Below are 13779 nucleotides of genomic sequence, written 5' to 3'. Positions count from 1 at the left end.
ATACAGATATACATTTACTCGCTCCCATATAGATGTTGTATGTTTTTTCTGTATTTTTTTTCACAATTTTTTGTTGTTTTTTGCAAGTCAACCCGCACATTTTATTTAAGTATATTTTGTATTTCATTGTAGCTGTGCTTTTTCTGCCTTTTTTCTGTCGTTTTGTTCTTTGCATTTATATATTTATTTTATACACCAAAAATCGACCGCTGCATTTTGTTGGCTGCATATAAATGAGTGTGCTCTTTATGCCTTATTTTTTTTGTTTTTTTTTTGTAGTTCAGTTCAGTTCGGTTCGGTTCGAATTCGATTTAACGTTTTTCAGTACAAGTTGCTACAGTTCTTTGTTGGTTTCGTGTGTGTCGCAAGCTGTGTGAGTGACAAATGACAAAACAAAAACCTGTCGTGGTCTCTCGGCCGCTGCTGTGATGTTGATAAAGATCTTGGCTGTTTTAGTTTTGTTTTATTTTTTTTTGTTGTTTTTCTGCACGCTTGTTCTGGCTTTCTATACAGGGTGCAACAAATTGCAGCTGGTCAACTGACTGACTGACTGACTGACTGACTAACTTGGCTTACTGCACTAGTTTTGCGCTTTTGTTTGCTTTCGCGAGCTTAGAAAGCGTTTGGTGATTAGCCACTAATTGCACCTTGATTGACTCTTCTTCGTTCGATTCCTTTTCGCCGTCATTAGCCCATATATCCATGGCCTATGCTCTTGCCGCAAAAAGCAGCCGCCAGTTGCTGCATTCCACAGCAAATGACTTTGGGTCAAGTGCAGGGCCAAGATGCCGACTGCTTTATGGCCAGTAATGTTGCATCGGTCAGGTGGCTTATCTCAAAATCAGACTTCTAAATCGATAGTATCCATGTTCCTCGGATTTCAAACAATCGCCATTAATGATGTGCCAGCTCCACTCCAATATAGCTCCACTTCAATATATATTCCCTGAGCGTTTCGCCTTGTTGTGCTTCGGTCTTTTTCGGTTCGTGTAGAATGTTTTGCATAATTTCTTACTTAAGACTTAATTGAAAAAAGAGTGAAGAGCGACTTTCGGACGGGTTTGCTGGCCGGCTTAGCTCTCAGCCTCAGTCTCAGTCTCAGCCTGGCTTAAACTCCGGCTCTGGGTTCTGGGCTTCGGTTTCAGTTTCGGTTTCGGTTTAGGTTTAGGTTCGCTCCACGCTTCGTTGCGCATTTGCCTAATTAATTTTCTCAGCACAGCAGCAGCAACAACAAATACAGCATATACAACAAATGAAATACAACAAAATATACAGAAAAGAGGGGGCTAGCCGGCATTAATTACGACCACGTTTGAGGAACAACTTCCATTAAGTCACAGACTGGGAGACACGCACCCGAAGCCGCTTGCATATTATTTGAAATTAAAACAAATTAGGCAACCTGTAATTTTTCCATTTAGACAATAAAGTGTCTAATAATCAAGTAGGTGTTGTGCCAGAGAACAGTGAACAGCGAACCCTCCCTCATTCAATTTACTTGGGAAAATAATTAATGTGACTGCGTTATCTAGGAATTATGTTAGAAAATCCGTGGGGGGGAAGTCCCTGCAGTCATCACACCTCATGTATCAACAACAAAAGAGATGCCGAAACCTGAATGCATTCCATTGTTTCCAAAAAAATTTGCCTTTTTTTGTCGTTTTCGTTTTTTATCTTACGCACGAAACTGTAACCAACTACAGAAAACACCTGCCGCTGGCCAAATATTTGTGGTCTAGGCCCACATCCTGTGTTCCCCTTCTGCCCCGCAAACAAATATTTCACTTTGATTGGCAATTAATTCAATTTCAATTTTCAGCTGCATTTTTTCCGATTTTTCTTGTTGCTGCCGCAATGGCTCCTTTAATTTAGACATTTTGCAAGTGTATTAGACCAACTGCGGATATATACAGATATATATACATATATGTACATGTATATATATTGTGGCCGCCTGCTGGGCAACTATACATGTGTCCCCTCGGCCACTTGGCCCCTTTTCACCCCTTTTGCAACATGGCTCAATAAAATGTCAACACAAATGTTGGTAATTGAAATGCGCGCCCGTTGGCAACTATTTGCCTGCTTTTTTCGCCCCGCCGTTTTGGACCCGGTTTTATTTATGGGCCTGCCGGCTGGAGACTGTGTTTTTGGGTCCTGGGTACCTCGGTGCCTCGATTCCCCTATTCCTCGGTTCCTGGTTAAGCATTTTGGGTGGTCTTTTTGGGGCGTTGATAAATGATTGCCGACGACTGCGACTTGGCCCGGCTTGCCACTCTGGCTTTTTCAGTTAATTGCAATGACTAAACAAATGCTGCTTTTTCTGCCGCATAGATGAGGTTGCATAAATGGGCTTTGATATGGAAGCTATGGCAATGTTTAAGCTGACTTAAGTGGTATGCTTAAAGTAAGAAATATTACTGCAAAATCGTTACTTACTTTTTCTAATTCTAAAAGGTGAAACCGAAGTACTTGTATTGCTTGCACCATCTGAAAGAGAACGAGAAGAAATTCAAATGTAGTAGGGTAAAATAAAAACATGTCACTGCAAAGATCTACATCAATCGCGATACGAACTCTAAATTAACATTTTAATTTTGTTACACAAAACACTCGGGCACACTCAATCACACAGAGACACACACACAGAGAGGCATTGAAGTGATTGCTGGTGTGGCCAGACCGCTAATTAAAACATCAGCTTGACATTTGACATTTTTACGATGCTGCTAACTGCTGCTGTGTGGCCTGTTTGGTTTTGGTTATTGTTGCGGCTACTGCAGCCAGGAATTCCATTTTAACCCAAGACATGCCATAAACATTTTTATAGCAAGGGGTTTCTTTTATTTCTGCCTCTTCCTTTAAGTGAGTGTTACTAAATGCACTTTTAAATGTTCAAACACGATAGCGGATAAAGAGGGCGGTGCACGCGGCGGCCAGGGGAGTGGCAACCACAGAGTGGCATGCCAAAATGATTTATGGCCAAAGTACGCAGACGCAGACGCGAGCGGGCCAAAAGATAGACACACGGCCATGGCCAAGACGATCTATGCCCCTGCTGCAGGCGGGGGGAAATGGCGGTTGCCACTCGGGGGGTGGGGGGGTTTTTCAGTGATTTTGTACTACAACTAATAAACTAATCTGCAAGTGCATAAAATTAGGGCCACCAGAGGCAGCTCCGCCGTGAGTGAGTGGGTAAGTGAGTGACACATTTACGACTGCCGGCAATTAAAATTAGTTTTGCCCATAATCTCATTATACTCCGCCAGACTCCCGGCTCTCTGCACTATATATGTTCATACGTTCCTCTATATGTGCAGCATGCATCTGAATTTTTTACTTATTTTTTTTTTTTGTATTTTTTCCATCATCCGACTTTGGCTTAGCTGGTAGCCAATTGCATGGCTCGTTTTGCACTTTTTGCACGCGGCATTTCCGTCTTGATTTACATTCAGCTGGATGCTGCTGCTGCTGCCTCCGAAATGATCTCTTTTTGGCCCCCCCAACGTTTCCCGCACTTCCCAACTCTTGGCCATAAAATTGTTATGACTCTGCGGGCTGCGGAATGCCAGGAAAGAGACTTAACCAAAAATATAGGGAGCAGGATCTGCTGGGGCTTACTCCTAACTTGAGCGGTTAGACGATGTTTGCGGATGTTTTTAGCAAATGTTGTTAAATGAATTTTGGTGTAAGCTCTGCTTTAGATATCCCAAACTTCTTCTGGCTGTGGCTCATAAACGAGCTCCCCTCTAAGTGCTCAAAATCTGGATGCCCTCTGGCAGATTAGCATGAGTTGCGCTCCCCCCAAAACTATAATCATAATGATCCTCGAAGATCTGAGCCCATCATGAGCGGCGATCATGATCATCGTCAAGGTTGTGCTGCTGGCTGCTGACTGCTGGCATTTGCCTTGGATCGAGCCCCCCTTTTCTGCCCAAGATCGCGAATGCATATTCCACCGAAGCCAAGACGTTGGCTCCATTGTTGTTACTTTTTGCATCTTTTTTTGCATTTTACTTATTTTTCTTGTTTTTTTTTTTTTCTTTGCACACCCAAGGCTGGCTGGCAGGCAGGCAGCCCATTTAGAGAGTGCAAAAATGTCATATGCATCATTAAATCGTTCTGCTTCATATTGTCGTTCGCATGGGTTCGCTCGACGCTCGTCGCTCGACTCCCCTATATGCATGTCTATATGCCCCGATATCGCCCAGAGACTACGACTACTATATCCCCCCATTCCCGCGAGAGCAGGGGAAATAGCAAGAGCGAAAAGTATGGCAACGCTGTCCAATAAAATGACTAAACAACTCAGTTCGGTCGGACGAACAAATGCTCATAAATTGCGTTCGTTGGCTGTGGCTTTTGCTAAATTCACTGTGATTTATTCTAAATAAAAGAAAATTATTCAATTGTCGTCGTTGTTTTGGGTCAAGGTGATGCACACACACACTCACACACACACACACAAGATCGCTTGGGGAAAGAAATAAAAAAATAGCCATGATCTTTGGCTTTGGCAACTTGCTGCTAAGGAGGCTGTGCAACTTTGTTGCCAGCTTTGCTTTTGGTTTATTTTTTTTTCATCGTACTTACCAGTGAGTCGACTTCGGGATCTGCGGTATAATAGGGTTTCTGTGATCTTATCTGCAAGGAGAAAGAATGAGAGGGACATGGTCAGTAGGTGTTAAGTTTACACAATGAAAAATAGTTCTGCTAAATGAACAACCATTTTAAATGATATTTATATAAATGCACAGGTTTTTCCCCCTCTGTACTGCAGACTTTGGCCAGCTGTCCTGTGTGCAACGAGCACAGTGCTCTTTCAGTTGATTCTTTTTTGCCATTTTATGATGGCCTGGTGGCCGATAAGCTCATGCCAAACCAAAATATTGTACACATTATAAAACTACAACAGCAACCATAAGCAAATCGGTTCCACGGCGAGCATGGGAAACGCAACATTTGTGCTCATCAGCTCATCAGCTCATCAACGGACCCAAAGCCAAAGCCAAAAACCCAGACCCCAGACCCCATAGTCCATAGCCCATAGCACAGAGCCCAGAGACCGAAGAGGTGACGATGCGACTCGCTGTGACCATAAAAGAGATTCTCGCTTTTATAGCAATCCCGAACACACAGAGATATAAAAATAAACCACACACTTAGATAAAGATCACAAAGGCAATATCTGGCTAGATAAAATGCCACACAGACCGAGCGGCCAACCGACCAACCGACTGACCGAGAAGGTCATCAAAATGCTGTGCGAATTATTTGAAATCCGTTGTCGAACTGCGACTCATCGCTGGATGTGTTGGCTCTCACGGAACTGAGCCGCAATATATGGCCGAGACGAGCTCGGGTCTTCAGTTTTCGGTCTTCAGTTAGATAAACAGATATCGCCGACAAACACCCGCTGCGATATCTTATATAACGGTCGTCGACGGTCGCCGGACCTGACCTTGTCCACATGCGTATGTGTGGCTTGTGTTTTTGTGCAAAGTTGTGGCCGGCTGACCACCCAGCTACATATGTGCAACAAGGTTGCCCTGCAGGCGGGCGGTCCTCCAGTTGGGTTTTACATTGTTCCGGGCATAAAAGACATGACCCTGAAAGGAGCTACGTGCACTGCGGATGATCTCCCAATGAGCGGATTAGGGCAATATTGAAAACGTAAACACAATTAATCGCATATGCCAGGTGCAAGGCCACACTGATTGGGGACTACACTGCCTTGGTCACACTATGCACTTGGGATGCTGTTAGGCATTCTCCAATCAGCTATAAAGCTTCGAGTCTCCCACAGCTCCTGCAACTGTGATCTTCCAGATAGAAGAAAACCCACACAGCATCGAGTCCGAGAGTTCGACTCCAGCGGTCCAAGGCAGTAACGGCAATTTGAAATCAACTGAGCCATGTGCAGCTAATAATTACACACTTTGCACACGGACGGCGAGGCGGGAAGGAGTTGGTAGACTTGTATCTCGATATGTGGGCACTTCCACACCATTGTACGAAATGGTCGTATGAGAAAAACGCCCCATTGTGAGTGCCATACCATACGATACCACACCATGCCATGCCATGCCATGCCATACTACACATTACATACAATAATAACAAACACAAAGCACGGCCATTGAAGAGTCGCGATCGAAAAATTGAGGGGGGCTGATGCGGGGAGCCAAGTTGCGTGTTGGGTATTTTGCAAAAGTTGTTGCCCGTTGGCTTTTATGTTGCATTTTCAAATGCTGGTTGGCTGATGTGGTGTTGCACACACACTCACACACGCGGGCGCACACACGCACACACACTGGAGATACAGATAAAATGGGAACTCGCCAAACTGGTTTCGCTATGCAGGCTCGCGCTTTTGGCTTTAACTGATATGAAAAGCAGAAAAGCAGAAAAGAATTGGCCAAAGATGTTGGCCGGGCCTATATTGCACGCACTTTACCTCTTTTGGTTTTTGAGCCAAACAAATAAAAAAAATGGCTGCCCCAAAACCTTGAACACATCCGCGGTCCATCCTAATTGAAGTTATTCTTCGCCGAAAATGGGAGACGAGAACGGTATGATTTTAAAAATATATAAATCATGCGGGCAACTAGTAAAATGCACAGCATGAGACAAGTCTATAAATACGCGCAATACGCTCGGCAGTTGGGGCGTGAAAATGAAATGGGAAATGGGAATAAAAACGAAATGATTTTCCCCAGCTTTTCCCCAAAAACAGTTTTGTCAACATGCTGCTAGTGGTGCTGCTGCATTGCGTGGGCGTCTGCAGCTGACAATTTCGTATTTATAGTTCAGTTTTATTTCGAATCACTCTCAAATCGAGTCATTGCGGAAATCGTCACGCGCCTCAAAAAAAAAAAACAGAAAAATAACAAAAAAAAATATAGAAAATAGAAAAGAAGCAAAATCGGAACCTGAGTGCCCAAAGCGAACCCCGTTCGTAATCAGTTTCACATGAGCACCTCATAAATTTCTATTTCTGTTTTCCGTTGTTGATTTTTTATTTATTCACTTCATATTTTTTGCGACAACGGGCGAAAAGAAATCACTACTGTTTAGATACTGCTCTTCAAAGCGCCTTTTTTATGATGCCAATAAATGCAATTATACAACCGGCAAAAGGTTTACAATGTCGCGTCTCCAAATCGCTGGCCTCAAAGATACAAAAACAAAACAAAAACAGAAAAAACAAATCTTAAGTAAAATAAAATAAAAATCGAAACTCAGTTGGCGTAGGTGGTCATAAATTTCCCGCGCGCGCGATTATGGGGGGAATTTTGAAATCAGTACCATTTCATCAACCACGTGCTATCATCATACACCGTCGTAAAAACTATATATACATATACAATGCGTTTCTCTAGAACTCACTTCTATAGCTCAAATTATGATTCAATCAGGAAATTTCCTCGGGCAATTAACGGAAAGGCGAAAGGCGAGACGCGAGGAAGAAAAGCGAAAACTGAGCAACTAAATCTGGGTTCGTAAAAGACATCATTCCATTCCAGCCGGACTATATTCGTTTTATAATGCCAATACACACGGTTGGGCATGATTTTATGGCCAGGTCGCTTGGCTATAAAATCATTCCGAGCCAGCGAGGAGATAGCCCCGGACTAGGGACAATACTACGGTATACAATGCTATATTTGCTGGTCTGCAGGCACTTGAGTAATGTGGTGGCTGGTGGCCATAAAGCCCCCACTCCCACTCCCAGCACTTCCAGCCAGAGTTTTTAGACCCGTACCAGCGGACTGGGCGACTGGGCCATAAAGCAATTTATGCACCACCGCACCAGCGACTTTTGGAATCAGCGCACAGTAGCCAGCATTTTGAGCATTTGTCGCTGCCGTCAGAAGCCGCCTGTCGATCGCCATTGAGCCTCTGGGCCACTTGAGAAAAGAGTGCAGTGATAACAGTGATAGCCGTGATAACACGGCCCAATACCACGGAAAAGGGCCGGCCAAAAAGATTCGCAAAAGGTAGAAAAAGAGCGGGAATGGCCCAGCTAAAAAACAAGTCATTGTCTGAATGAAAAGCCAAAAGCCCGCCTTCTTATCGCTGCGAAATTAACCAGGCTTATCGATAATAACATACTTTGCTAGATATGCTAATAAATATTTCCCCATTAATTAGTTGTAAACCCAAACCGCAAAGTTCAAAGTTCGACCCAGAACTGAGACTGCAACTACTAGCCCTGGAGAATCCCGCCCTATTATTAGTTGATCTAATTGCGGAGCCAAAAGTCAGCGGGGGATACGAAAGGCGAGGCGCCTAAATTGCAGCACGTAGCCGCATTTTATTATTTTCAGTTCCATGTTGCGTGCCACGGCGCCAGCCGCATGCGGGTTTCCCTGCCCCCCTTCAACATTACTATAAACAAACAGCAAGAGCAACATTTATATAAATACTATACTAGATATGTACGTACATATATATATTTGGGAAGGAGTTTGGCGACGCTGTGCGAGTGTCTGTTATCAAGATTTTTACTGTGGCCCCGGGGAAAACAAACCGAATTAAAGTAACAGCCGAAGAAGATGCAGATATGGCTGAGGGGCATTTTTCATAAACTCGGCTAAAAGAAATGAGTATCTCGTCTAGACCTGAACAAAAGTTGTGACCGCAAAACACACGAAGAACTATGTATCTTTGCGCAGTCACTGCGAAATTGCACTTACCTCAAACAGCGAACAAACTACCTCAAATCAAATGAAACTAGAGCCAACTCGCATCGAGACAAAACCATATCGGGTTTCTCACACCTACACAATGGGAAAATGGAACCACGCTTAGGTGCCTAAAAGCTTGCTCAATAGCCAAAATGCAGGGGCTCAATAATGGGGGCAAGTCTGCTTAACAAATATTTAAGTACAATAACTATGATCGTAAATCAGGAGGCAATCGGATTGCTAACTAAAATTTGCAATCAAACATTACCATTCACTACTATTTCAATAGCCCCCCTTCGAAAGCTCGGCGCGCCGCCCTTGTGCCGCAACCCACTCATAAAAATAACAATAATTTCGTTGTAATACAAAACCGAAATCCAGCGGGGAAAAAAAGAGAACTTTATTTGCTTAGCCGATGACGATGATGTTGGGGACTTGTTTAATGTCGTTGATTACTTTTGCCCGGCATCATCAGCAAACAGAAACACAAATAGAGCCACAACATAGGCAAAGCGAATGCGTTGTCATAGTTGTAGTTGTTCCATATCTATATCTTTATAATGGGCGCACAATATCGGTAGTAAAACAGCCGCAATTGAGGTGACACAAGCAGCAACTAGAAACAAAACCAGAGACTCGGCGACCCCCACCAACTCGCCAACTGCTTCTTCTTTTTATAGCCCCACAACCTCGTACCCCTCGTGAAGTGTATAGTAGAAGAGTGTGGGTCCCCGGGAGATACTCCACTTCAGATACTTCAGTTTACGACCCAAAGGTAAACTCACTGGGGCAGCTACCGCTGAGATACACTGCACTCGTACTTCTAACGCTCTTCGCTGTGGGCAAACACACACGGTAGGAAAATACAGAAAGAGCTCTGCAGAGACGGTGTCAATATTTGCATTGGCCACGAGATTTCCCCGCTTACCTGAACCAAAAAATGCAAGAAAACCGTTGAATCTAGTGGAAAATCGTAGAAAATAGCAGAGTGCCAGAGATACGTAATTGTTACGCTGCGCCCAAACATCCGGTCTTTGGCTGATAATCGTGATAATCGTGATAATCGTGCAAATAAGCAGAAATCTTTTATACACACATTATCGGAGAAAGACGGTTGCTGGCCGACAAGTTCGCCTGTCAATTGTATCACAATTTGTCATTTTACAGCCGCTCGTTGTGCTTTGCTTTTTAATTGAGAACGTTTAGCAGACATCTCGTCTCGGGAGCCGGCGCTCATAAATCATTTTGGGTTAGCTTCTGGGGGGGGAGGTTGGGGCGCTTGGGGTTGGATTTTCCCCATAAGTAACGCCACATAAATAAAGGCGCAGCGAAAGAGTAAAATGTGAAATGCTTGTGAGAGAGCGAGCGCTGTGGAAAATCATTTCCATATTTCGTGAGATTCATTGATCTTGGTATCATTTGTGGCTCTATTTGGTGTTTGTAGCTCTACTTTACTTTGGATAGCGAAAATTGATGGTTCGGCCTAATGGGTTAACTCGCATCATGTATCCGACAGATACAGATACGCATTCCATGCGCTGGCATATATAGAGCTGTTAAAAAGGGTCAAACTACTGAACAAATATTGAAAGTCATTCCCCGGGCAGAGAAGCAGCAGCAGCTCGAAAATGTTGCCATAATCCAAATACAAACTCCGAAATCGGAAAGAGACGGACATAGGAATGGTGATAGAGAGCGAGATATGCAGGCAGTTAACTAAATAATCACATTTAAAAGGCGCCAAGTGGTTCCATAAACAAATATTTGAGGGAATTGGGAACGCATCTTGTCTGCTGGCTGCTGTCTGCTGGCTGCTAATGGAAATGGATTGTGGCTCGTATGCAACTGTTAAGTAAATAATCTTGGAAAATCCACCCTGCGTTCGATTTTTCCCCCCCTTTTTTTCGGCGTCTGTGCCAAATCAATTCACGCTGTGCAATTGCGGCAATCACCATACGGAATGAAAGCAACGCAATTCCGAAAAATTAAAACTCCCCTTGATTTCGGTTCCTTGTTTTGGGTTTTTTGTTGTGTTTTTTTTTTATTTTTGGGTGAAACAGTTGCGCCTGCGCACTTTTGCTCATTTCGCAGTTTGGCCAAGAAATTAAATAAAAGCGAGATATAAATAAAAATAACAGAGGGAACCTTTTGTTCTGGCCAAGAAATTCAAAACCCGCTAAGGGTTGCGATCGCACACAACGAAAAGAACAATGCTTTGATAATATATATAATACAGCTAGAAAGAGCGAGAGGGAGCGAGAGGGAGAGGGTCGGTGAGCGAGGGAGAGGGCGAGATTAAAAAGGTACCAAATTCCAAATAAAAAGGTAAAGGTTTCTGTATTTCTTTTTTTTATCATTAAATGAACAAAACAACGGAGAGTCGAAGCAGGGAATATTGCACAAAAGAGATTAAGTTCCTTTTCTTTTCTTGGATTTTTCTCCTCGGTTTTTGGACCCCGAGAAACGCAAATGCGTAGTGGAGAATGGTGAAAGGAGAAGGCGACGACGACGACGGGACGAGCAGAGATATCTCTCCTACAGAGATCCCTCGGCAAAGTGAACATTCCAATGAGGCTGAGACTGTGCGTTGCTCCTGCTGACAATACACAAACAACACAAATGCGAAGCGTAACCTTTCATACCTGATTATGAACCATCCTCCTTCGTTTCGGATGAAATCAGAAAATGCAATTTACGAAACAAAAAAGAGGACGGGAGGGGGCAACGGTGCAGGGGGACTGGGAAAAGGTAAGCTGGTAAATTGCCTTTTGTAGGGAAAACCCAGCCGTATACCCGGAGAAAACCGAAAAGTCCCGACAACATTGATTGGAATTAGGGCTTAACCTGTTCGGTTACGGTTAGAAGCCTGTTACCTGCTTTATGCGTTGTTGGCCAGCTTGAAATGTTGTGACAGTTGTTAGGCAGCCAGACAAATGTCAAGGACGGCCAACTAGAGGCACTTCATTAATCATCCCGGATCTTGCCATCTTGCAATCATGCTCGCAACGTGTTGCACCATGCAACAAATCAACTCATCGCATGTCCAAACTATTAGCGAAATGTCAAGAAACGAGCTGATTTTCATTTTAAATTACATACTTTAAGTGGGAATCATATGAAATGATCTGCACACTCAGACGCGCCATCCTTTGTCTCATTTCGGGGATCCGCAACAAAGAAATGATCAGACAACGAACTTTTCGCTGGGCATTTTATATATATATTTTTATATGTACATATATATGTATCTGCATGGGCGCTTCTTATTCTGGCTCTTGTTGTGGTCTTTATTTTTTTGTTCATCATTTGCATCACATGTTGCTGGTTTTAAAGAGAAATTATAAAGCGTTTCCTTAGCTGCATCATTAGCAGCGCCAACACCAAAAGTCGCCTAACTATGCCCGCCATACCGAGGGGGATCTTCCGCGGAGAGAGATCGGTGGATATGGGGGATATATGTGGGCACTGGGATTTTGGGATGGTCTTCGAGATATTGTAGGGAAAATATCACCCTGTTGCCGGCGTTGGCGTGGCGCATTTTACGCAGTTGCATAGTCCAAATTAAAGTGAATATACTCGTACGTATATGTATGGCATAGCGGGAGAGTGCCAACGAAGAGATATATCTATGCAATCTATCTATATAAAATGCATCGGCATCATCATCATCATCAGGAGCAGCAGCAGGAGCAGGAGAAGCAGATGCAGATGCAGAAGAAGCAACAACTGCGCCAACAGCAACTACGAGTAAAAAAGTGCCAATGTGCCGCCTTATTTTTAGCCCCTCTTCTGGGGCGACGCTCTTTTCTCCGCTGCTCGTTTGTTAAAATTCGATGGGCGAATGACATTTTTGAGTTATTTTTGTCAGTCCAACAACGACGCAAACAGGCAAGAGCTCGGCCAAAAACTACGAGTATACTGAAAACTCAACGGGGAGACTCAGTCGGTCGACTGAACCGAGGAAACCGAGGAAACCGTGGAAAGCAAGAAAAACCGAGGCGAAAACCGAAATAAAAACGAAATGCAAGCGACAACTTAGTTGTTGACGTTCGGTTCGGTGAATGATCAACAAATGTCAGCCGCGAGATGGGATCATTGCACATCGTTATGCTGAATCGCAAGATACTTTAACTTTTGCGTGAAATATTGCACTTGTATGCATTATATGTAACCCATAATTGTTGCATCCCAAAAAGTTCTAATAGTTAACACACTTTTCTTGATTTAATCGACTGTCAAGTGGTGCAGCTTGATTTGCTCATTGGCGTTGCCAGATCTTTCGAACACCTCAACCCAAAGTGACGTTTTACTGACAATCTGACATAAGTCTATCAAAATCTCACCCAGCCAGCCAAAAAGCCCAAGAGCCCAAGACATTCGGACAGATCTTGATAAATGTGACTCGACTTTGAGGCGATGTTCCGAGTGTTGTTTTATGTTGTTCTCGCGGTTGCTGTTGTTCTTGTTGCTGCCCGTTTTATTGCCCATAGCAGGGGCCTGTCAAAATTCCAAATGGACCATAAATAAGAACATCATTTTTATAACATTCAACTGGGGGCGTCGCTGGTTGCATTTGTTGTTTGCCAAAAATGTCACCGAGCGTAGAATGGAGCCATAAGTTCTTGTTCCTGTTCTTGTTCATATTCTTGTTTGTTTGTTTCGCTTTCACTCGTTTTTGGCATCAACATTTGGACTCTGCGCGTCTACTGTTTCGTTACTCAAATGCGATCTTCAATGAGTCATAAAAATAGCTGGCTAACGCATATGGGGAGCAGGATGTGGAGCAGCAACAGCAGCAGTGGCAGCTACTTGCAACATTATAATTTGTATGTTAAAACATCGTAAATTATCCAAATGTCAGTGTGTGGCAGCGCATCTTCAGGAGCGGTTTTATGAACTCTAAAAAGGGGGCGCTAAAGGGGGCGTGGAAGCGGCCCGGAGGAGGAAGTGTCAAGTGTGGGCAGCGCCATTCTGAAGTCACATCGCATATTTGTGACATATGGCAGCAAGACATTGTTGATCTTGCTGCGGGATGGGATGTGGGATTTTGGATTCGGGATGTGGCTGCAGCATCGTAGATGTTGCTCTT

At 43.7% G+C, this 13779-nt stretch overlaps 1 protein-coding gene across 3 annotated transcripts in view; it reads right to left on the bottom strand.

Moving 5' to 3' along the window:
• The window catches only part of LOC122619358 (homeobox protein homothorax), a 133476-nt gene that overhangs the window by 81349 nt on the left and 38348 nt on the right, over positions 1-13779 (bottom strand). For all 3 annotated transcript variants that reach the window (XM_043796253.1, XM_043796254.1, XM_043796255.1), the window contains 2 exons: positions 4594-4644; positions 2440-2490 (listed from right to left, as the gene is read on the bottom strand). In XM_043796253.1, coding sequence (XP_043652188.1) covers positions 2440-2490; positions 4594-4644 — 102 coding nt within the window. The remainder of the gene's footprint in view (positions 1-2439; positions 2491-4593; positions 4645-13779) is intronic.

The sequence above is a fragment of the Drosophila teissieri genome, chromosome 3R, assembly GCF_016746235.2.
Source record: "Drosophila teissieri strain GT53w chromosome 3R, Prin_Dtei_1.1, whole genome shotgun sequence".
NCBI lineage: Eukaryota > Metazoa > Arthropoda > Insecta > Diptera > Drosophilidae > Drosophila > Drosophila teissieri.
The sequence above is the reverse complement of the archived record's forward strand: the minus strand, read 5'-3'. Positions and strand labels throughout refer to the sequence as shown.